The 23,272-nt window shown below is 44.2% G+C and overlaps 1 protein-coding gene across 2 annotated transcripts in view; it reads left to right on the forward strand.

Moving 5' to 3' along the window:
* The first annotated feature begins 1,191 nt into the window (after positions 1–1,191).
* Positions 1,192–23,272, forward strand: part of nrg2b (neuregulin 2b) — a 49,525-nt gene continuing 27,444 nt past the window's right edge. Inside the window, exon 1 of one of the 2 annotated variants that reach the window (XM_076103274.1) lies at positions 1,192–3,625. In XM_076103274.1, the coding sequence (XP_075959389.1) occupies positions 3,217–3,625 (409 nt within the window). In that variant the 5' untranslated portion in view covers positions 1,192–3,216. The remainder of the gene's footprint in view (positions 3,626–23,272) is intronic. The other variant, XM_076103272.1, reaches the window with a different exon arrangement.

A 23,272-nucleotide genomic window follows, 5' to 3' on the forward strand; every position in this document is an offset into this window, starting at 1 on the left:
AGTTTATTATTCCTGCGACTTATATAGCTTAGTATGTACCCATATTTCAGTTAAGATTGTGTTATATTTCAGCACTTGTTTATGTTTTTGTAGGCGGTTATTCAAGTTGGACTGAACCTCGCTTTTAAAGGTCGTATAAGGTACAATATTAGTAAAAACATTAAGTGAAGCTATGAGGTCTTCAGCCTTCATGGGCCCGGAGGGGCGGAGCAGACCTCAAGTTAGACGAATGATGTGGGTGACTTGATGGATGTTGATAGGATAACAGCTTAATAGGATAAAGGCTGTGGAATATTATTAATATCAATAGACACAATCTGGAAAAGGAACACAACTTTAAATTGTTTGCATATATTTTCTGTGGATCAGCCTTTTCTTTAGGAGATGTTTGAAATGGAAAGATGTTGATATATATTTTGATCAGCAGAGACAAATCAGATGAAGAAAAGATAATTGTTTATTATTAACAGACGATTCGTGATGATAAAGTCTTCAGAGTCTTATTGGCCTTATAATCTTTAGCATATGTCCAGTCATTTCCATTGTGGACAAGTCGCTTATGTTTGTTTTCAGAACCATGGACAGCGGATGGTGGGCTTTAAAAACAGTTGGTATTTGAGTTTGCTCATGAGTATCTCTTGTGATTTAGACAATGAGGGAAAGAGGACTGCAAAGAGGAAATCTGGGACAAGTGTGCCAAGACATATTCTACATAATAACTGTTAAAATAAAGGACGTGGTGTCACTGTGACAAGTATTTGTTAGCATCAGAGACAGAGAGCATTAGCCTGACAGTGAAGCAGTTTGGACAGCAATTGTATCACGAGAGGCCAACCCAAGCTTCTGCGTTTCCAAAACCAGCCCCTCTGATCAGTCCCACATGGCTCGAGTGTCGGGAGTGAGGGGAATCGTGGAGGCAATTGGTTTCAGTCCTCCCCGGGTTAGTCAGCGGGAATCGTTTGTTACTCCCCTTCGCTTTGTCAATGATTTGCTTTCAAGGCTAATTTGGAAATTCTTAAATTGTGTGTGTGTGTGTGTGTGAGGTCTCTGAATGGGGTCTCTACTGAATGCATGGCTGGTTGAATGACTGAAGGGGAGACAGATCGGTGAATGGGTGGGCAGTGGGCGGTGAGGGTAAGAGGTGGGGGTGGGTCAGTACGGGACGGATCACAGACTCTGAAGGGCTCCCTCTTGAAATAATGTTCTGATCCCTGGACTGGAGAAGCAATCCCAGTAATGTGGAACCATCAACATTTGACAAAAAAGAAAAACCTTCACGTTCAATTAGCATTTAGCACCATGGACAGCACACAGGACTAAAACTATACTTTTTACTTTGTCTTTACAATAAAAGAAGCTGACTCTTTTGATCTTAGGTTAGTATGTTACAGTGAACATGGAGACAAACCTTCACTGCAGTAATCTGGCTGTGGCCTTCAGTCTGTATGAGGTAATGTGTGATTGGCCTGTTGGGTTCATTATCATTCCAGTCATCTATAGTAAGAAAAACCTGTCCACATGTCCCCTATATGACATTATATTTCATCCATTTCTCAGCATGGACAACAGAAGGCTTTCTGACCTCTAGCGAAGGGCGCACATGCCTCGGACAGGGAGGGAAAGACAAATCTTATGAATGGTTTGATTGATGGATACAGAGATGGAGGCAGGGGACTGATTTGCTGTGGAGGGAGGGGGATCCTTGTGGTCACCATGAAAAACCTGAGCATATTGTGTAAATCTCTCTTTTCATTGGTGGAGATGCGTTCAATGAAAAAAAAGTGGTTTTATTAGCTGTAGCTGAGCAGGATTGGCAAAATGATTTGGGTAGAACGTCTCTCCAGCACAATACCCACAGGTTGGGGTAACTGATGCCCCCACTTGTTGCCTCATAGAGTCGTAAAACTGTACAGTGTCCCACAGAAATATGAATGAACTGCAATGACTCGCATAATAGTGTGGAAAATGTCAGGTTTTGGGTGTGCTCTCCTGCGGCGCGCAGCGAGCGCATAGATGTCTGAGGACATTTAACGCTAAAAGTCTGGGAACTCTGAGCTCGCCTCGCCATGCCGACGAATCCATTGAGAGAATTTCGCAGCGTTAGTCATCGCAACTATCCGCAGTGTGTGTATTAGTCGCCTATAGCCTCTCTTGCACCTCTCGCACCGGAGATCCACAGTGGGCGCCGTGCAGGGGCTTGGCTACAGACGCACTCCGTGTCTGTGCACTGCGTGTGCGATTTTCTCTCTCGCACCCACACCCGCAGAGGTTTAACACAGTCGACCAGCATGGTCACATGCCGGTTGGGTCGGTGGCGGTGTGCGCTGGGTGCCCGGGTCATTAGGGTGTTTGCGCAGGACGTGGCGAGCCGACGCCAGTAACCGGGCAGGTGATGTTTGCTCACGTAAGCCTCTCGCGTTTGATGAGGGGCGCAGGGGACGCGGCTGGAGGGTGCGCGCTACTGTTGCATCGCCTCACCGGATAACCGCTGCTATCTCATCCTGTCAGTCTGTTCCACCCCGGTTTTCTTTTCTTTTTTTTTTGTAATTTTCTTTTTGTAATTTTTTCCTGCCGACTAACGGGGTTTACAGGAGTCGATCGAAATAAGTGGATAAAGGACCTGACCTTGCGTGTGCGTGGAGTGCGTATCGTTTCTTGTGATTCCCCTGTACGCGCAAGCTGCTTTTTTCATTCCAGAGAGGCAATGCGCCCACCCATGCGATGCTAGCCTATTAGCTGGAGAGAGAGAGAGAGAGAGAGAGAGAGAGAGAGAGAGAGAGAGAGGGGGAGAGAGAGAGAGAGGGAGAGGGAGGGAGAGAGAGAGAGAGAGAGAGGGAGAGAGAGAGAGAGAGAGAGGGAGAGAGAGAGAGAGAGGTTTCAGCCCTGGATTCGAGAGGAGGCTAATTTACGAGTCTTGTTTTGCCTTTCAGGAAAAGGGGAGATAAGAGGGGGAGGGTGGTTGGTTGAAGGAGAATGCAGCAATCACATTTTTAAGCATGCAGAAGCGGGCCGTTTCCGGTTCCTAGGCTGGTGTGTCCCCCCATCCGAGGCCAGCAGCCGTATGGGGAAAGCAGCGGCAGACACAGATGGCATGGACACTTCCACAAGGTCTGCCGCTCTGCCCTGCCTGCTCTGCCGGAGCCCGTTCGCCGCCGTCTCTCTCTTCCAGCTCGCTCCGCCGCCCAGCAGCACTGCAGCACAGCACAGGCTGACGGCATGAGGCTTGATCCAGTACATTTCTCCATGCTGGTCATCGGGGTCTCCTTCGCCTGTTACGCCCCGAGTCTCAACTCCCTCCAGGACCAGGCGTACCGATCCGCCGTGGTCATCGAGGGCGAGGTGCGCTCCTCCCCGGAGAACGTCTCCTCCCGGGAGCCCTACAGTGTGAATGTCAAAGTGCTGGACGTGTGGCCCGTCAACAGCGGCGGCCTCGAAAGGGAGCAGCTCGTGACCGTCGGGGACTTCGGTTCCGAGGCCCCGTGCACCACGGTGGAGAAGGACCACAGATATATCTTTTTCATGGACCCCACCGCGGAGCCCTTGGTATTCAAGGCATCTTACGCCCCTGTGGACGCCAGCGAGCCGGAGCTGAAGGATGTGGAGAGAGTGTTGTGCGAGGACTGCGGTAAGTTTAAGGCTTTTCCGTTACACCTGCCATGCACTCACACCGCACCATAAGGGCAACTGAGGCTGCCATGGCGATGCAAGGAGACGGTCGCCGCTCTCTGGCGGCGCGTGCACGTGTGCAGTCTACATAGTGTGTCAGCGTGCTCACATATGCATGCGCGCGAGCCGATTGGCACTTCGGTCCTCCATAACCCGGTCACCCATAATGAAATGAGAAGCGTGAGAGGGAACGCGTGTGTGCACGTCGGTGTGTGTGAGAGAGACATAGTTCAGCTCTTAGTTAACCCTAAGTTAGACCCGGGGTTAAGCCCCAAACAGCAGGTTCCTTAGACAAGATCAGTGGATACTGAAACTTCTGTGTAGGAAGTAAGATCAGCATCATCACATCATTACAGTGAAGTAGTCTGCAGAGTAGTCTCCTGTGTGTCACAGAGAGGGGTCGTTAGGCAGAACATGTGATGAGAATCAGGGACATGAACCTCATCTAGAGGTAACCTTTTCCAAACTTTGAATAGTTGCCTACAGTCAGTATTCTATGTCAAATCCGTAGCTGCTTAATATCAGTTATGACAGTGTTGACTGCAGTGACAGTCTGTGGGTGGTGGTAACTGTTCAAATACCTCAACTTGTTTCAAGTTTCCATCACATCTGCAATTGTGGGTTTTTCTTTTCTTGCAGGACAACCAAAAACAGAAACTTCTTTACCACTTCCTGTTTTTGAAATGACTCTTTTCTGTGAGTGGTGGCTAAAACTATGTGCAGCGGCTGGCCAGGCTTGTGAGAAACTCTGTTTAAGTTATTGTCATCAGAATGTCTTTAATAAATGAACAATCTGAACCTGACACAAGAAGAAAAAAAGAGATAAAGATTGTGCTCTTTTTCTCTTTTCTTTCTCACATTTCCCCTGTATATTTCTCTCCGACATGGAGAAAAAAAAGTCTTGAATTGACCCATTTTCATAGCAAAGGTAAAAGAAAAGGTTTAAAATCAGGGTCAGCTCCAAATAATACATAAACTGAGCAGTGTGAGTTTTGTCTATATCATCCAATCTGCTACTTACAAAGGCTGAGGTCTCTTACTTTTTTTTCTCTCTTACGAATTCCTTGTAAGGACAATGCTGACTTTATGGCAAATCATCTCATTGATCCATTCCATTTGTGTTTTCAATATTTAAAGTAATAAACTGCTTTTGATATGATGTAATTACGATGTTAAAGCATCTGCTTGTCCCGTGTCAAACGTGGTAGAAGTACAAAGACAGGAAGTGAACCACTGCTTCACAAAAGAGAAGGCAATAAGATCTTAACACATTTCTCCAATACAAGCTTTAATATCACCACTGTAAACATTTTGGGGTTCATCGTCTCTGTTATGTGAATGTGAGGACAAAACCTTTTGAACAATGTAATCATACGAAGGCTCTTTTTCCATTTTGAAGTTCTTACTATCCAGAATCAACATCATTTCCATGCAAACCACCAGTGTGTGTACAGGGTTGAATCCTAAAAGGGAAGTAACTCAGAAGTCTTCACAAAGGGTTCATCCGGCATTTGAGCTAACAACGTGATGTTCTATTTTTACCTCCGTGACATACTAAAATGATCAAGTCATTTATTTATGACTGTGGTGTTGCAATCAGGCTTCCGTCTAAAACATATTTTCTAGCCAGAGATAAGCTCAGGAGAGGAGATACCCACTTATGAGCTGAATCACCCCGTACACACACACACACACACACACACCAGAAGCCAGAGATAGAGAGAGAAACACAACCTAATTAGACCCTGCACAGTGTGTGGTGACACAGTAGACCCGCACTGTGGCAACCAGAAGCCTCTGTATGTCCACAGCATCACAAGAACACAAATGTGGCTTTCCATCATCTCCTCTGCTAATTTCCTAAGATTGATTTGGATTCATCTGCCAAAACTAATCACAGAAGTACAAAATCTATGCCCAGAACGAGGTTAAAGGAACGCTAAACACAGACGTATCACTTTTCAACATTATTTACCCATGTTTAACAACAGGAAACCAACATTCAAACATTATAACTTGTTGGAGCACAAATGCAGCTTCATGTGTCTATTGTATGCGTAGTACATTTCAAAGTCATCAACTGTCAGTGAAGTATTTCAAAATGTTCCCCCTCTGCAAACTCCCCCTCCCCTCCCTCAGTTGTAGCTCACTCACTGGCTGCTCTGACACTTTTCATTGGGTGGATGCAGTGATGTCAGGGTGGATGTTTAATGAGCTACGACCGAGCAGGACTCCTGGCCAGGGACCAGACTGGAGATGTGCAGGAGAGGAGACTGTAGGAGAATTTCCTTTGAGACAGAAGTTACTGCAGCTTAAAGATGGGTTGGGGTAAGGGGCGTGTCAGCAGACACACACCCTGAGCTTAACCAATCCCAAACCTATTCTAAACTCAGCCAGCCAATCACAGCCCCGCTGCTGGAACACCTACTTCTGTACACACTCCTATCAAATAATGTCAACATTCTTATATTATAGTGGTGCATTTTTCATTTTTTTCACGATTATACTGTAAAACCTGCGTTTGGGTTGTATGGAGCAAGTTCTTATAATTTGTTTTTTACAGACAGTTTTGTACGGTTCTGTGTGAAAATGTTATCTGATATTTAGGAAACGGTTATTTTAATGTTTGAATGGTGTGAACCAGCCAGGTGGAGGTACACCTGTCCCCACTTCCTCTTTCTTTTATTTCATTTATACATTTTTTTAAAGCACTGCATGGAGTGCAGGTTAAATCTCTGAGCTGCTCATCCCCCTACTCCGCCTCCCTCTCAGATCTGCTGACCAATCACTGCTCTCCATTCCAAGCACCCAGTTAAAAACTAAAGGTCAAGCATTTTTAGCTGTCCCTAAATTGCGGAATATTTACTAATATACTATGGGCCCTTGCGTCCCGTCTCATGACTAATCTCAGGTCTCAGGTCAATCTCTTAATTGACCCATGGCTAAGACCCGCCCCCGCTGCTACTCCGTCAAGCTGTCAGAGCTGCGTTACCATGGAGCCCACACTGTCACTAACCACATCACATGGCGTTCCAGACAGAAGACAATGAATTCAAAGAACAACACTGTTCCTTTAAAGCCATGTAGGTCTTTATTTACTGTTACAATCATGAAAATCATGTCCTTTTAGTAGCTAGCGTAGCATTGACGTGCTAATTCTAGTTAATGATGTGCTAACATGTCCTGTTATAGAAACGTATATCTCCTTTTAACCTCTCTGGGTAACGAGTGTCACTATTACACAACGTTTAACTAGCTCCAAATCCACTAAACCAGCCTGAAAATGAGGAGAATCGATCGCATGAGAGTCTAGGGAGCAGAGACGGTTAGTTGTTGGACCATGGTCAGTGCTGGCTGATATACGCTACGATTGACCAGTCTGCGTTCAAGTGCCAAACACAAAGAGGATAATACATAACAGTAGGCTACAATACCATTACCATTTACTGTGTGTATTCCGGGAAAAGCCACAGTGCTGCTGTTTCCGTTTGTCAGTTTTACCGTGTGGCAAAAGTACAATCATATAAAACAATAAAGCAGCATGAAAACAACAAAAGAGTAGCCTTCTTAGCTATACTTTGTTCAGCTTACTTGCTATGTTTGTAGACTACCAGCACCTGTCTGATTTGTTGAAATTTAAAGAACTGCTCTAGATATTTCTGCGCTACATGATCAGGTAAAAGCCACGTTATGTCAGTTTTGACATAATGACAATGGTATAAATTGCTAATATCTCTTTGAAACAACTGACTGTCTCAAGGTGTAATTCAGACTTGCCAGCGAATGTTGACATTTACAGCAAGCTACGGCTGTGCAACGTTAGGAGCACAGATCTCTCGTTGTGAGAGAAATTATGAGACAGTAGATATTATTTATTTATTTTGCACTGTAAAAGATAGCAGAGCCATCTTCCCAAAACAGCCAATGTTGTGGCGAGAGCAGTGAGGTTTCTCACTACTGTTAATGTTATTGAGCGTGCCATAGCTAACACCGAATACAGCTTGATGAGGCAAAATTGCGAATCAGACTCGACTGTATGCAACGTCTGATGTGAAAGAATGGAGTACAAGCTAACATAGAATTCCAGGCTACAGGAGTTGAGTAATTGATAGGGAATCTGAAACCACATGTAAGTCTCCACTGAGCTCAAGCCGCCTTCACCGCCTTTCTCTCACTACTCTCTCTCCGTTTCACTCAGAGAAAGCAACTGAGTTGTGTGTGTGTGTGGACGGCTCGCACTCTCTCTCTCTTTTAAAAGTACAAAAGCAGTCCTGTCTAAGATCCCAGGCAGTCTCAAGCGTGATGTAGGTCTTCTCTGATCATTGCTGCTGGCGTGCCTTTTGAGATACATTGACAGTTTTCTTCCAGAAATAGCTTTGTCTGATGCCCAAACATGATGCTGTATCTAGTGCTGCATACCTCAACTCTCATGCTCTCACCCCCCCCCCCCCCCCCCCCCCCCCCCCCCCCGCCATGCTGTAGCTGACTGTAGTGTGTAGTTCAGCTTAAGCCTGCCCTCCTGTCAGTCACCCACACAAAGAGAGACAGGGGGGGAGGGAAAGAGAGGGAGAGGTCTTCAGCTTTGATATTACAAATAGATGCCGCAATATTGCACATGTAAAACTTCCGATAATAGCAAGGGTCCTTTTCCACCCCACTGTGAGTGAGGACACTTAAGTTCATGGATTGTTTTATCGTATCTAGAATGTCTAAAAACAAAGTCACCGCCACTCTGTAAACCTTACCTTCGTCTAGATCCTCACGCTTTTAGTGTGACTAAAAATTCCACATTTTGGGAAATATGCTAAGAGTTTAAGTTAAGATCTATCATATGTGCATCGGAGTCAGCTGAACCATGTCGGATAGTTCAAAAATATGCCCACCAACTTCTATAAAGCTCACCAATCTGCTTTTGTGTAACCTACATACTTACATATACCTAAAAAAAGCAATTTGTGGTTTTAGGGGGAGTTGCGGTGGAGTTGCGGTGGTTTCACTAAGTCTTGTTGTCACAGTGAGTTTGCCACGTTTGGTTCCATTGTACCTGAGCAGACACCAAAACCAAAACCTGCGTTCACCGACTGTATCTGCCAGCATGTGCTATAGCTGCAGACAGGGCTGTGTATCGGTACTTGATACGAAATAACCCAGTAACAATCAAAACTTCTCAGTCAATCGATACCTGCATTTGATCTTTTTTTTGTACCCAGATCTAGAAAAAAAAGACTTTGTTTAAGTGAATTAATTTGTTTACGTTTTGCTCGCAGCCAATCACCACAAGTGTTCTTTGATTTAACAAAGATTCAAAACACAAGATATTTTGTGTTCGTTGTTGGCTTTAGTGGTGTGTGTTGGTGCATTTCTGCTCCGTTTGGAGAGAGTCAGGCTAACTGTTTCCCCCCCCGTCTAGTCTTTATCCTAAGCTAGCCTAACTGACCTCAGCTCCGTACTTACTTTAACACTGACGGTGGTGTCAAGCTTCTCATCTCACTCTCAGAAACACAGTGAATGAGCACATTCACCTTCAGAATGATTATTGTCACCAAGCCTATGACATAGATCTCAAAACACTCAAAACTCTCATAGGATCAACCAAATTGACGGTTATGATTTCTTGCTAAATTGGAATGTATGTTCATGTAGTTGTGTGTGTGTGTGTGTGTGTGTGTGCGTGCATGCGAAATGTGTATAATTATGTATAAGTGGTATCGAATGCGTAGTGTAATTGCAGATTAGAGTGCATGCATATGAGACTATGTTGACTGCCTGACCCATGCATAGCAGAATGTGTTTGCATGTGTGTAACTCCAGCACCCTATCAGCAGCAGTATCATTTTTCCGGGCTAGCGTGCAGCGCTGTCTCTCCGCTCAGACTCACATCAGTGTGTACTGCAGCTGGAGGGCAGAACCGCTGGGGCATTGATCTCCAAATCCCAGAATTAGGAGATTTTTGCTCTGGCGCAGCATGTCAAAAACAATCCTTGCGACAGGAAACACATCCGAGGCCACACCCTCGAACAAGTCATTAAACCGTCCCCGTTGAATTTAAGCTTTCATCGTGGCTTTCTTTGGTGCGAACACCTTTAGCTCTGCAGTGAACGATTGTCTCCATTAGCCGAGGGATGACAGAGAAGTGTTTGTGGAGCCGTAACAGCTGGACCTGTACATTTACATGCCGCTCTGTGCATCAATCACACCGTTGTGTGTACTGGGAACAATACTTGGTTAATTCTTTAATTAAGAGGCATTCCACCTTAAGCCAGAGAAAAGGTGGCGCTCCGACTAACATACATACGGAACGTTGATATGAATTTACATGCAAGGAGAAGCACTGGTTGAATCAGTGACTTTACAAAACTGTGTGTGTGTGTGAGAGGTCTCTCACATGTCTGTCTCATCCTTTTCCCCTCTTTGTTGCGTTATCTGTGTCTATTTCAGACACCCTCTGTGTGTCTCTCTCTCCTCCTTTCTCTCTCTCTCTCCTTCTGTCTCTCTCACTGTCCTTGTCTCAACAGAGCATTATACCTCTATACACACACACACACACACACACACACACACACACACACACACACACAGCCATGCCAGATAGCTGTTACTGTTGCTGCTGCGCTGCAGATGCCCCAGTGTGCTGTCATTAGCAGGGAGATCTGGGGCTGCTATAAATTATGCACACTGAATAACAGAAGGCTGAGGGTTCCTCCCCTCTCCTGCATGTGCGTATATATATATATATATATATATATATATGTGTGTGTTGTGTGTGTGTGTGTGTAGAGAGAGAGAGAGAAAGGATGTACTGTATATGCCATGTTTTTGCTCATTTATGTACTACTGACAATACACTGATCAACTTTTAATGTCGACGTGTGTGTATTAGCACGCTTTTCTGCACACGCACGACTGCCTAACTCATGTACATGTCCTTCGGATATGTAGCATATATAAGAGAGTGTGTGTGTGTGTGTGTGTTCTTACTTGTGAATAATGTATCAACACTCACCTTTTTTTCCAGCAGTCAGCCTTAGTAGAAAACTCTGACACATGCCTCTTAAAGGGACCAGCCCCAGTGCCACATGGCTCTGTTTGTGAATGAGATAGGTCGTTGTGTAACCCCACTTACACACACACACACACGCACACACACACACACAAACGCATGCAGATGCACTGCACACATCACCCACACACTAATGCGGCTGCCGCTGCACACACCCTCCACACTGCATCAGCAAAGTGTCTGTTTCAGCTCGGATGGATTTGGCCGCTGCCCCCTCTGTTTCTCTGTTCGGATTATTTCACAGCAGAATTAGATGAGACATCAAATTCAGAATTGAATGATTAGAAACGTTCGCGCCAAGCACTTGTCAGTTGGCGTTCCAGATAAAGCATTTAAAAAATGTTTGCTTCTGTTTTGATAAATCTGAGTCGTCCTACTGTTGTCTTGGAAAGCCATTATCATCTTTGGCATTCTTCGCCACAAGTAGCTGTGCCCGACTGAACGCCTGGTATTCATGAAGTTGTAAAAAAGTTTTCAACTGTCACTCCGGTTCAGGCTTCATGAGCAACAACTGCTCTGTCTCACATCCAATGTGTTTTTAAGCAAGGAATTCAACTAATGCGGCCGTCCCTCTGAACTTCCATGTAAACACGAGGAATGGTGGAGAATGAGTGCTCCGCAAATATTTTTTGGGCAAGAAAAGGGTTAAACCATCCCTTTGGTTCGATATCGGGCTATCTTGGGCTCCGAGAGGCGTGGGCTATCTTTATCTCTCTCTGTTGTGGTGATCTTTGATGGTGACAGGTGGAATATCTTCATCTGTCTTCCAGATGTCCTCAGCCTCTCTAGATGTTATCTCTGATCTATTATAGGCTTGTGGTAGATACTGTGTGCACTATGTGTTTGTTTTTGCATCGTTGTATGCTTCTGGGTGAGCAACATAGCTTTTGAGAAGTAGTGGATCTGCATTTTCTTTGGAGGGATTGAGAAGATGTTGGCACTACATTTCATATCTTATGAAATAATATGTCGGCTTCTTTTTTAGGTTGGTTTGGAGATACTGAAATTTCTATTTTGGCAATTATGCTGCAAATCTAACAACTTCCATTTTTTTCATACCCATTGGCAGAAAATAAGGAGCTTGTTCCTCCAAGCATGGCTATGAGCGGATCTGGCTCCCAAAAGCCTCTGAGAAACAATGAAAAATATTTTTCCAATGTGTGTAAAGTTTACTGCTGAATGAATGTAACTACTGATCACAGACTTTGACATACAAAGACATTGATTACAAACAGGTGAGACCTGCTTCTGGGCCATTCATTTGCTACAGCCAGTTAAGTTATGTTTATCCGTCAAATTCACAATATTTGGAATAATGCATCCACAAGCAATTGAACAGATAGTGTTAAAATCTTTTTAAGGTAATTTAAGGTAAACGGTAAAATGATATTTCCACTGTGTTTCACTATGGCCAGTAGTAGGACCAGGTAGGACGTATCGGTAGAGAACATTTTCAAACGATACCATCCCTAGTCACGCATGGTCTCTTATTAATCAACTGAAAAGGACAAAACCCAACTTGAAAGTGAGATGCTGTCACTTGAGCAGCAGTAAATGAGCACCCTGTCCCGTGAAAGTTGGACTCACTCGTAATACATCTTGTGTTGCTCTTGTCTCTTTAGTATAAACCATCACAGGCGGACTGGCTGATAAAGGAGCAGGCAGTCGTCGTTATACGGAGGTTACATTACAGGGTTTCTGGGAAATTAACTTCAATTATAAAAAAATAAAAAACCCTCTCACTGCTATTTGATGCTGCCAACATGCAAAGTTGCCAAGTGCAGATTTAATCCTCAATAAACCTTTGTCAGTGCAGCGCGTTCATTTTAGTGGATGTGGAAATGCCGATGGGGATTCAATGTGCAGCAGTGCCAGTCAAACAAAAGGCCAAGAGGCTATAGTGAGACTTCGCAAATTTTGTGTCATACTTACTTACATAATGGAGACATTTCTGCCTCAGAAAAATGTAAAGAAAAATGGAAGTCAAACTTAAATACGCACAAAGCTTTTGCCTTCAGGTGAGCCTCATGAACAGCGTTTTTCTCTCCTTACTATTTTTTACATCCATGCAGTCAACAGTCTGCGAAACAACCCACACATGCATAGAACAAAGACTTGGACTTATGTACATGTAATTTTTGAAATTACATTTTAGTAATTTCCTGCTAGCGCGTCTTCCTCAGCAATTCATGGTCTCAAACACTTGATTTTCTTATGTAAAATGTATTCATCAACCTCAACCCATCAGTTTTTACAATGAGTTCCATACGAATAAGTTTATATCAGAGAATATCTCACAACTGTACGCACCTACACGTTAGGCGAAAGCAGTCTCCCCCTTCTACAAAGACACCACAATAAGCTGATTCAGATCTGACTTTCTTAACTTGTGTCCATCTAGTAGAAAGACATGACTGAAATTATTTAGTAGGCTGTCAGAATCACTCAGGTTGTTATTCCAGGGTCTCTAGCTACTGTACATTTATACCTTCAAATCAAAGTTGTAAGAAAAGTGCACACCCTCATTTCTACGCCGACGTTGTTCCAGGGTCAGGCCGAGTGTGAACCAAACTTAAGTCCTGAGCTGTGAGGCCGAACAGCACCTGACTACGGTTTATTAGAAAGTAGTGCTGAGATCTCAGAAGGCATATTACACCTCTAGAGAAGTGCATTCAGTAGAGTGCAGACCTCCGCTGGCTTTGTCTGCAGCGACCACTATTGTAATGTTTGATTGAATGAATACAAACCACAATTGCTCCCCGTCTAGACCACAAGCTTATCAGACGCATTGTTCATGTCTCATTCAACAGATACGCTCTCATTTTAATCTATGCAGCTCTCTGCACCAGTTCAGCAGTTCGCTGTGTAGCGCTTCCTGTTGACTGTTGAACGCTTCCTCTGAACAGAAACTGTCAGCCCAGCTGTGTGTTTGGTTCCATTAACTGTTAGCGCTGTTAGCTGTTAGCTGTGTTAGCTGTTAGCTCTGTTAGCTGTATGGGCCCCGTTAGCTGTTAGCTCTGTTAGCTGTTAGCTATGTTAGCTCTGTTAGCTGTTAGCTCTGTTAGCCATATTGGCCCCGTTAGCTGTTAGCTCTAGTAGCTGTTAGCTTGATATCAGAAATGCAAATATACATCTGATATTCAGGTGTAGCACAAACGTAGAGCTGTATGTGATCTGGTTAACAGCGGAAACCGATACCGTATTTTCAAAAGATGTAAAATAACAGCTGCACACGTTGACAGAAATGGGACCAAACACAGAGCCCTGGGGTACACCACAAGAATGAAATCTCAACATCTTTGTCTTTCAAAGCTGCAGTAGGGCACCTTCTTCTAGCAGCGTCTTTGTCGGTTTCTCGAAGGGGCAGTGGGACATCATTCTTCTGTAGAATCTCCAGCCCCTCATGGAGGACGGATGTGATCAATGCTTCAATCCTCTTATCAGGAGAATTGTGTCTGTTAGTCTGCTTTACAAGCCTGCAGTTAATGGTGTGTCTGCCTGTTGAGGGCGGAAGGTTGATGGGAGAGATGAGAGGTGGGAAATGTTGGGGTGAGGCGTGGAGGATAAGATATGGAGGGAGAGGTGAGAGAGCAGGATGGATGAAAACAGGAAGGAGGCAGAGGTGTGAGAGAGAGAGAGAGCGGAGGGAAGATGAATGGGTGAGAGGTGAGAGAGAAGAGAAATAATAGAAAGTGTTGTCGGGGGGGAATAGATAAAAGGAGGACAGGTAGGGCACAGAATGACTTGCACACGACTCCCAGAAAAAGAGGAGAAGGAGAAAGGAGAGACAGAGAGAATAGCTTTTCCCCACCAATCTGCCCGCAAGCCCTTCATTAACTATTCATTACCAACTCTGCACATCCTCCCTATCTATCTATCTATCTATCTATCTATCTATCTATCTATCTATCTATCTATCTATCTATCTATCTATCTATCTATCTATCTATCTATATCTATCTCAACATCCTGCTTCTCCCTATTTCCCCATATCACCCTCTTCTCCAGACCCACAACTATCACACACACACACACACACACACACACGCACACACACACACACACACACATCTCTACGTGTGTGTATGTAAGTAGTTGTGTGTCTGTCTTTGAAAATAACCTGATTTCTGTAGAAATCTGAGGGGTGTATTTATACTTAAATAGATCTCCCTGCCGCCAATAGAACAATGCACAACACCAGCGATGAGAGACAAGGTCAAGTCAGTGTGTGTGTGTGTGTGTGTCAGTGTATGTGTTTGTGTGACTACAAAAAAACAAAGGGGAGGAATGGAATGATTTATTGACAGTCACTCTTGCAACCACGCACACACATCCACACAGAATGATTTTCTTTATCAAATGTGGATGTGACAAGCACACACACACACACAGTCAAACACACACAATGCCAAGTACTCTTTGTTTGCAACACACACACACACACACACACACACACACACACACACACACACACACACACATACTTATATACATGAAGGGTTGCCCTGGGCTTGCTATTGCTGCTGTGCAGAGGTTAGCTGGGTGATACTGCATGAGGGCCTGTTGTGACTGCTATCATTCAACAGCTAATGCTCATCTCTCTCTCTCTCTCTCTCTTTCTTCCTTTCACTCTTTCCCTTTCCGTTTCTCTCTCTCTCACACACACACACACAAACACACGCACACACTCTCATGCTCACTCCTACTCTTTCTCAATCTTTTTTTCCCTTTCTTTCTGCTTTACATCCTCTCCCTCCCTCTCTCTCTCGCTCTCTCCCTCTCTCTCTCTCTCACTCTCTATCTCCTGCTCCCTCCCTGGTTTCCATGGTGACAGCTGTGCGCTGCATAAATCACACTGATCGGAGAATGAGATAGAAGGAGCTTCTCTCTTTTATACATGAACACACAAACACAGTCGACACATACAACAAACGTAATATGCAGAGCCCGCCGTTAGGACACACATCGGGTTGCTCTTACATTTTATTAATGTACTTCTTCTCAGACTTTCTCACGAGTCTGTCAGCTGACTCACATGCACGTTCAGCCCATTGACCACGCCTTCTGAGGGTGCCATACCTGTCTTCGAACACACCTAATTGGTTTAGCTTTCGTATGACTCTCTGTTATTGGATCATGCTTACCAAGAAATCTGATAAATTTTGTTGATGCCTGCTTTGCTGGACAGAGAGAGAGAGAGAGAGAGAGAGAGAGAGAGAGAGAGGGGGAGGCAGCATCAGCTGACCTTGAAAAGAAGGACCTCTTGATGGACGGCTGATGGGAGCGCTGGTCACATGTGATTGGCTAGGGGAGCAAGCCGGTCACAGGCTATTGGCCAGACAACGCTGTCCATTTGTGGCTCCCCTACCACACCCCCACCCCTCTGTGCTCTCACTGAGGACTTCTCTCATCATTCAGTGATACAGAAGGCTTGGATCAGCAACTTACAGTGCACACACACACACACACACACACACACACACATTCAATACACATTTACACACACAGACGATCACACGTATATCCATCGGTGCAGACAATATAATGCTCACGAGCACATCTGTGCGTCACACATGTTCTCATGCGCATACACACATTCATGCACATTCACAGTGCTGTGGAAAATCTGTGTGTAAATTGCAGCTGCAGAATTAGACTTGTTATGGCTTGCTTGGTGCCTGTGGTGTGTGGGATGTGTGAATCCACTCTAATTGTGTTGGTGCACATGTATTTCACAGTCTCTCTCTCTCTCTTTTTATGCATAACATAAATTGTTGTGCAGGCTTTGTTTTTTTTTGTTTTTTTATGTCTGCAGTAGTACGAATGTTTCCTTATCAAACTAAACCTCAACCTCAAACACAACATTTCCAAATTAAGTGAATTTAATTTGTGTTTTCATCCTCAGTATCTTTTATGTGCTTGTTAGCCAGCAGTGCCGCCAAAATTAGGCATTTTTGCGAGGTTTTGAAGGGGCCCACGGGATTTATAAGCCCACTTGGATGTTCTCCAGTCTATTTACTAATAATTTTACAGGTAAGTAATAAAGAGGATGGATTTTACAACGATTCAAAGGTCGACATCAGATAGTAACATAAAACGCCATTATTGGAGCAGTCTCGTGCAATATGGAGTTTTGGCAGTCTATTAGTGGGCTGAGCTCACTCTAATGTATTTGTGTTGAAGTTGCTGGCTGCTGATGTCTCACAAATGATAAGTCTACCCTATGAATCCCTAACATTTTTAAATAGGGACTTTAGTTATGAGAGTAGAAGAGTCTCATGTGTTAAAGATGTAGTGTTCTATCCACATTCAGAGTCGCCTTTTTTCCCTGTAGCGGGATCCTAGTGCTGTCTTACATGTGTTTTTAATTAATGCAGAGAAAATTAAGGTCTAAGCAATGAGGCAAGATGGAAATATCAATTAGATTACTTATTTAAAACATCATCTGTCCAACATCCTAATGCACCCTATAGGTGCTAATGTGTTTCTGGCATAGAGAGAGTGGTTTTTAAGACTTAATGGAGAACCCTTCACAGTGAATTCCTCCTCCTCAGCATTTGTGATCTGGTTTTGGAACATCGTGGGCAGCAACAGTAGAGTGTGCAGCGACGTTGTTTATATGTTTTACAGCTTTTTAAACCTATGAGTAAACGTAAGATCCAGCCGTTAAGAAGGACTCACTTTGAAATTAAAGCTACCACAAGGAACTTTCATTTTGTGTTGATTTTGCCGGTATGGTAGTGTTTTCCAATTACCAGGGTCCATTTACAAAACCTCTGGTTTCCTAACAGCATATAGACGCATCGGTTTCATAACCAGTTAGAAGTTCTTCACAGTAAGTTTAATGCAGTTGGGCATTGGAGTACATTCAGAGATGGGCAGTATTTCTATTACTTGTATTTGAAATACGTATTTCAATTACTTTTGAGTATTTTGTAATTTGTATTTGATAGGGCCAATAAAAATCAAACGTAATTTGTAACAAAATACTTTAGAGTGGAGTAATTTTGTATTTAAAATACTCAAAATACTTTCTCCACGAATCAAAAAACTGTTCACGAGTTCAGTCCTCAGATCTTCAAGTTCAACGGATTGTCTGTCAAGGTAGATATTTTATCTGAGTGTGACAGATGTCAACTAGCTTGATGTATAATTTATGTCTGGGTCTGGCTACATAGCCTATTGTATACACATGGTGATGGTTATAATATCAAGCTAGCGATCGATGCTAACATGCTAATGATGCTAGCATGCTGTCTAGGCTAGTGCATAGCCAGTGTTTAGCAAGTTAACTTATCAGTCGAGTAGCTAGCTATATAGGAAGAGGGAGATTGGGAGCTTGTATGTTCATGATAACCTTATCAAGAGACGTCTGACCATCTAATCTTGCACTGTATTACAAGTTATGCTGTATCTTCTCAATGTGAATGTCATAATGCCATATCAATTACTGGCAGATAATATAGTTCACAGTTAGCCAGGCTATGTCAGATGTCCATTTGTTAAAAAAAACTAAAAAACATTAAATATCCATCCATCCATCCATTTTCCTCCGCTTATCCGGGGTCGGGTCGTGGTGGCAGCAGGCCAAGCAGGCTGACCCAGACTTCCCTCTCACCAGTAACATGTTTCAGCTCATTCTGGGGAATCCCGAGGCGTTCCCAGGCCAGCTGGGAGATGTAATCCCTCCAGCGTGTTCTGGGTCTTCCCCGGGGTCTCTTCCCAGTTGGACGTGCCTGGAAAACCTCCAGTGGGAGGCGTCCAGGAGGCATCCTAATTAGATGCCCGAACCACCTCAGCTGACTCCTTTCGACGCGAAGGAGTAGCGGCTCGACTCCAAGCTCCCTCCTGATGACCGAGCTCCTTACCCTATCTCTAAGGCTGAGCCCGGCCACCCTACGGAGGGAGCTCATTTCGGCCGCTTGTAGCCGCGACCTTGTCCTTTCGGTCACGACCCAGAGTTCGTGACCATAGGTGAGGGTAGGAACGTAGACCGACTGGTAAATTGAGAGCTTTGCCTTCCGGCTCAGCTCCCTCTTCACCAAGACGGTCCGGTGCAGCGCCTGCTTTACTGCTGCAGCCGCACCGATCAGTCTGTCGATCTCCCGCTCCATCTTACCCTCACTCGTGAACAAGACCCCGAGATACTTGAACTCCTTCGCTTGAGGTAGGCACTCCGTCCCCACCTGGAGGGAGCAATCCACCGGTTTCCGGCAGAGCACCATGGCCTCAGATTTGGAGGTGCTAACTCTCATCCCCGCCGCTTCACACTCGGCTGAAAACCGCCCCAGTGAATGCTGGAGGTCACGATCCGAGGAGGCTAACAGGACCACATCATCTACAAACAGCAGCTGACAGGTACCGGCAGGCCAGAAGGGCTGCAGCTGCGGTGGTCGCGAATGCTAAAACTTGGGCATGCGAGGAGTTCGGGGAGGCCATGGAGAAGGACTTTCGGTTGGCCTCAAGGAGGTTCTGGCAAACCATCCGACGGCTCAGGAAGGGAAAGCAGGGCTTACCCCAGGCTGTACTCAGCAGGGGGGGGAACTGCTGACCCGGATGGGGGACATCGTCGGGCGGTGGAAAGAGCACTTTGAGGAACTCCTAAACCCGACCAACATGTCCTCTGCAGAGGAGGCAGTGCCTGAAGACCTAGGGAGAGGCTCACCCATATCCCTGGCAGAGGCCGCTGAGGTAGTTAAAAAGCTCCTTGGTGGCAAGGCGCCGGGGGTGGATGAGATCCGCCCTGAGATGCTGAAAGCGCTGGACATGGTTGGGCTGTCCTGGCTGACACGCCTCTTCAATGTCGCATGGGGGTCGGGATCAGTGCCCATGGACTGGCAGACCGGGGTGGTGGTTCCCATCTTCAAAAAGGGGGACCGGAGAGTGTGCTCGAATTACCGGGGTATCACACTACTCAGCCTCCCGGGGAAGGCTTATGCCAGGGTGCTGGAAAGGAGGCTCCGACCGTTTGTCGAACCTTAGATTCCAGAGGAGCAATGCGGATTCCGTCCCGGCCGTGGAACAGTGGACCAGCTCTTTACCCTCGCAAGACTACTGGAGGGGTTCTGGGAGTTTGCCCAACCAGTCTACATGTGCTTTGTGGACTTGGAGAAGGCTTTCGACCGGGTCCCTCGGGGGTTCTTGTGGGGGGTGCTGCGGGAGTATGGGATGCCGGACCCATTACAACGGGCGATCCGGTCTCTGTACGACTGCAGTAGGAGCTGTGTCTTCATTCTCTGCAATAAGTCAGCAACCATTAAATATCCAATTTATTTTATTTAAAAGGCATATTATGAAAGTATTCTTAGTTTTATTATTTCATACATTTTACAGTTGGCCAGGTGGACAACATATCACAGCAAGATGATGTTCAAGAAGGACCACCAACAAGCACAGATGTGCTTAGTTACACTGACATTCTGTGACTGTTCTTCCTTTTTGTGGGGTTCACTAGAGCTTTGTGTCCATGATATAGCCCAAACCTGAATGCTCTGCTATACCAAATTGTGAGAAAACGGAAAATCCAGAAAAAAGTATTTCCTATATTTTAAATACAAAATACATGTATTGTATTTTGTTACATTTTCTGGCACCAGTATTTTGTATTTTATTTTGATACATTTATTTGAGGGGTATTTTGTATTTTGTATCAAAATACATTTTGAAGTATTTTTGCCCATCTCTGAGTACATTGTATACAAATAGAATAATAGTAGAACACACATTGAAGTGCCATTGGATTAGTTAAAGAAAATTGTTGTTTAGTTGTTGTTTATTACGGAAAAAATCTTCTATCACGATAAAGGTAATTTCGTATCTCAAAAAACATATATATCTCAATATAGGATGTTTTTTGGTAATTAATTAAATGAATAGATGATATGAAATAACCACATGGTTGTGTATCCTCTTGTGTGAATTAAATACTGAGTATTTTTATCATTTAATTAAGAAATTTGGTGCAAATTAATCAGATTTTCGGAGAAATTTGAGTTAGCATGTGCTCGTTATTAGACGACGTAATAGTGTATCACGATATCTCGTTGTATGGTTTCATCACAATATGATTCCATTGAAAGACGATAAATTATCATATTGAATAACCGCCCAGCCCTGCTTCCTATACTCCACTGCTCATTTGGTCTTTAATGCCATGAAGTCATTTTGATGTCTGATTAAAATAACTATACAATACAGACACATGCACATGCAGGAACATGCAGTATTGCCGAGATTAATTTCAATTGTTTACTTATTTGGAAAGGACAAATTCATAAGGATGTTTTAATACCTAAAGCGACTTGAGGCGTGATGTCAGCTGAGCTCAAATTGGAGTGGGAATTTGTAGCGATTCAATCAATCCGACACCGTCACACCCATGAAATGTGGACGTCCCATCCGTGAAGGGTAATTTCCTTCGGGTTTTTCCCAGGTCGACAAAACTTCCACGTTGCCCGAGGAGAGCGTCCCAGGGAGGGATGCGCTCATTGGTAACCGGGCTCACCACTCACAGCTGCTTCAGGTTGACTTTCACCACTCATTTCCACACTTACATACAAGCCTGACAGTCTCACCTCACACTGACTCACTCGACGATGAGTCTCATCTGGATGGTTGTTAAGTGGAGCTGCGGCGGTAATATCCATCTTGCAAATATAGTTTAGAAGTGTTCTTTTTTTTTTTTAACAATTCTAAAGTATGTGCCAGTGGGGTAAACTAAGTTCATGTATTCTAATGCTAATTATCTCGTTTCCAAAATGATTTGCATTATTCTGCAAGTTTTTTTTTTTAGAAAGTGATTTTGCGTCGGAGACAAATTGGATCATCACTTCCAACTGGCAGAGTGTTTTACAGCTGCAACGATTAATTGATTAGTTGACAGCTTCTATGACAGTAAACTGAATATCTGATAACAAAACAAGACATTTGAGGACATTTTATAGACCGAACAGCTAATCCATTAATCGAGAAAACAATAGACAGATTATTAATCAACAAAGAAAATAAACGTTAGTTGCTGCCCTAATTTTATTCTAAGAAAAAGTATATATTTCAACTCTTATATCAAGACCTAATTAGTTTACAGAAGAAATCCCTTCAAACCCACTTTGGTTGATCTAATTAGCTTAATGTTGAAATGTAGGGTACATGCAACATGTCAGGGTATCCACGTCAGGTAAGTAGAGTTTAATTTCATAAGATGATTATGATGTCACTGCTCATTTTGCTATATCTCTCACTTCCTTCCTGTTGGTATTTGCCAGAGGAAGACCTGTTGGTCATAATGTCACTAATACAATTAAAGGGAGCCATGATTCCAGTGTGCATGTACTCCTGGTAATACAATAGAGTTTAATACTGGAGCAGGAGATATTTTTAGCTACCCAAAACATAAACAGTAAACGTCAGGTTTCCTCTCTAGACTAACCATGATGGACTTAGAGAATTCATAGTGTTATCAGATATTCAGATAGTGGATGGATCAAGAGATCTATGAAGAATGTCTTGTTGACGTAAACAATTTAGTCACAAACACATTGGTTGTATAGATATGATGGTGATGACATCACACCCACAAAGCACGGTAAACGAGACGGGGGTCCGTGTTCCAAGGTCGGTTGTCACCAGTCCGCCTTCGTTGACATTTATTTTCCGTAGCAAGGGAGAGAGGGCACAGCACTGAGCTCCGAGGGGCCACCTTCACCAGGGGCCTTCTCAAGATGACCTAGATCCGGTCGCCGTGCACCACCGCGGAGGAAATACGCCCAGCGAGGGTCAGCCAGCTCCGGGGAGAGTTCCCATGAGGGGATCCTCCCACACAGAGCGACCGTCCCTGACCCGCCAAGCGGGGGCGAAAACTTAAAGCAAAACTAGAGCATCATTGCAAAACGTAGTGAGGCACAATAATCACTTTATGTCGATTATCTACTTATCATAATTGCTGGAAGCCAAAATCGTAATTGAAATTTGATTGATTGCACAGCACTAACACGTCCTGTCCTGGACAATCATACAAGAATGAATATAAAATAAAGACACAACCTTAACGAATGTCTCTTGCTTTCTCCTTAAATGGAAAATGTCTTTCCCTTTTTCCATGTATCAGCAGCACAGTACAACGTGTTTGGCCATTTGTTTGGGACTTGTCTAAAGGAACTCTGAGAAATGTAGGAATCCTGCGAGTATCAACACACAGAATGTGCTGAGGAACACAGACTAATGTTGAACACGTTTAGTCCTTTAAAGTGGGCATCTAGCAGAGCTCTGGCCACACACTGGGAACAGCACTGAGAGAGACAAGCTGTGTGCTGCAAATGTGATTGAGTTGACCACTTGAAGTAGTTTGCAGGGATTGATTAGTAGATTGACAGAAGGATTGGCTGTTATTTAACATTGGACGTATGGACAAACTATCTGTCCTCTCCTTCTCCTCCTGTGTGTCCTAACCTCCTACTCATGTGTGTGTGTGTGTGTGTGTGTTTTGCCAAGGTTTAGAAAAAAATATTCCAATCTGTGGAGTCCTAAATTTCATTTTAACACCTCACT

Source organism: Anarhichas minor, unplaced genomic scaffold (genome assembly GCF_050575085.1).
Source record: "Anarhichas minor isolate MPS153535 unplaced genomic scaffold, ASM5057508v1 ptg000028l, whole genome shotgun sequence".
NCBI classification, from domain to species: domain Eukaryota; kingdom Metazoa; phylum Chordata; class Actinopteri; order Perciformes; family Anarhichadidae; genus Anarhichas; species Anarhichas minor.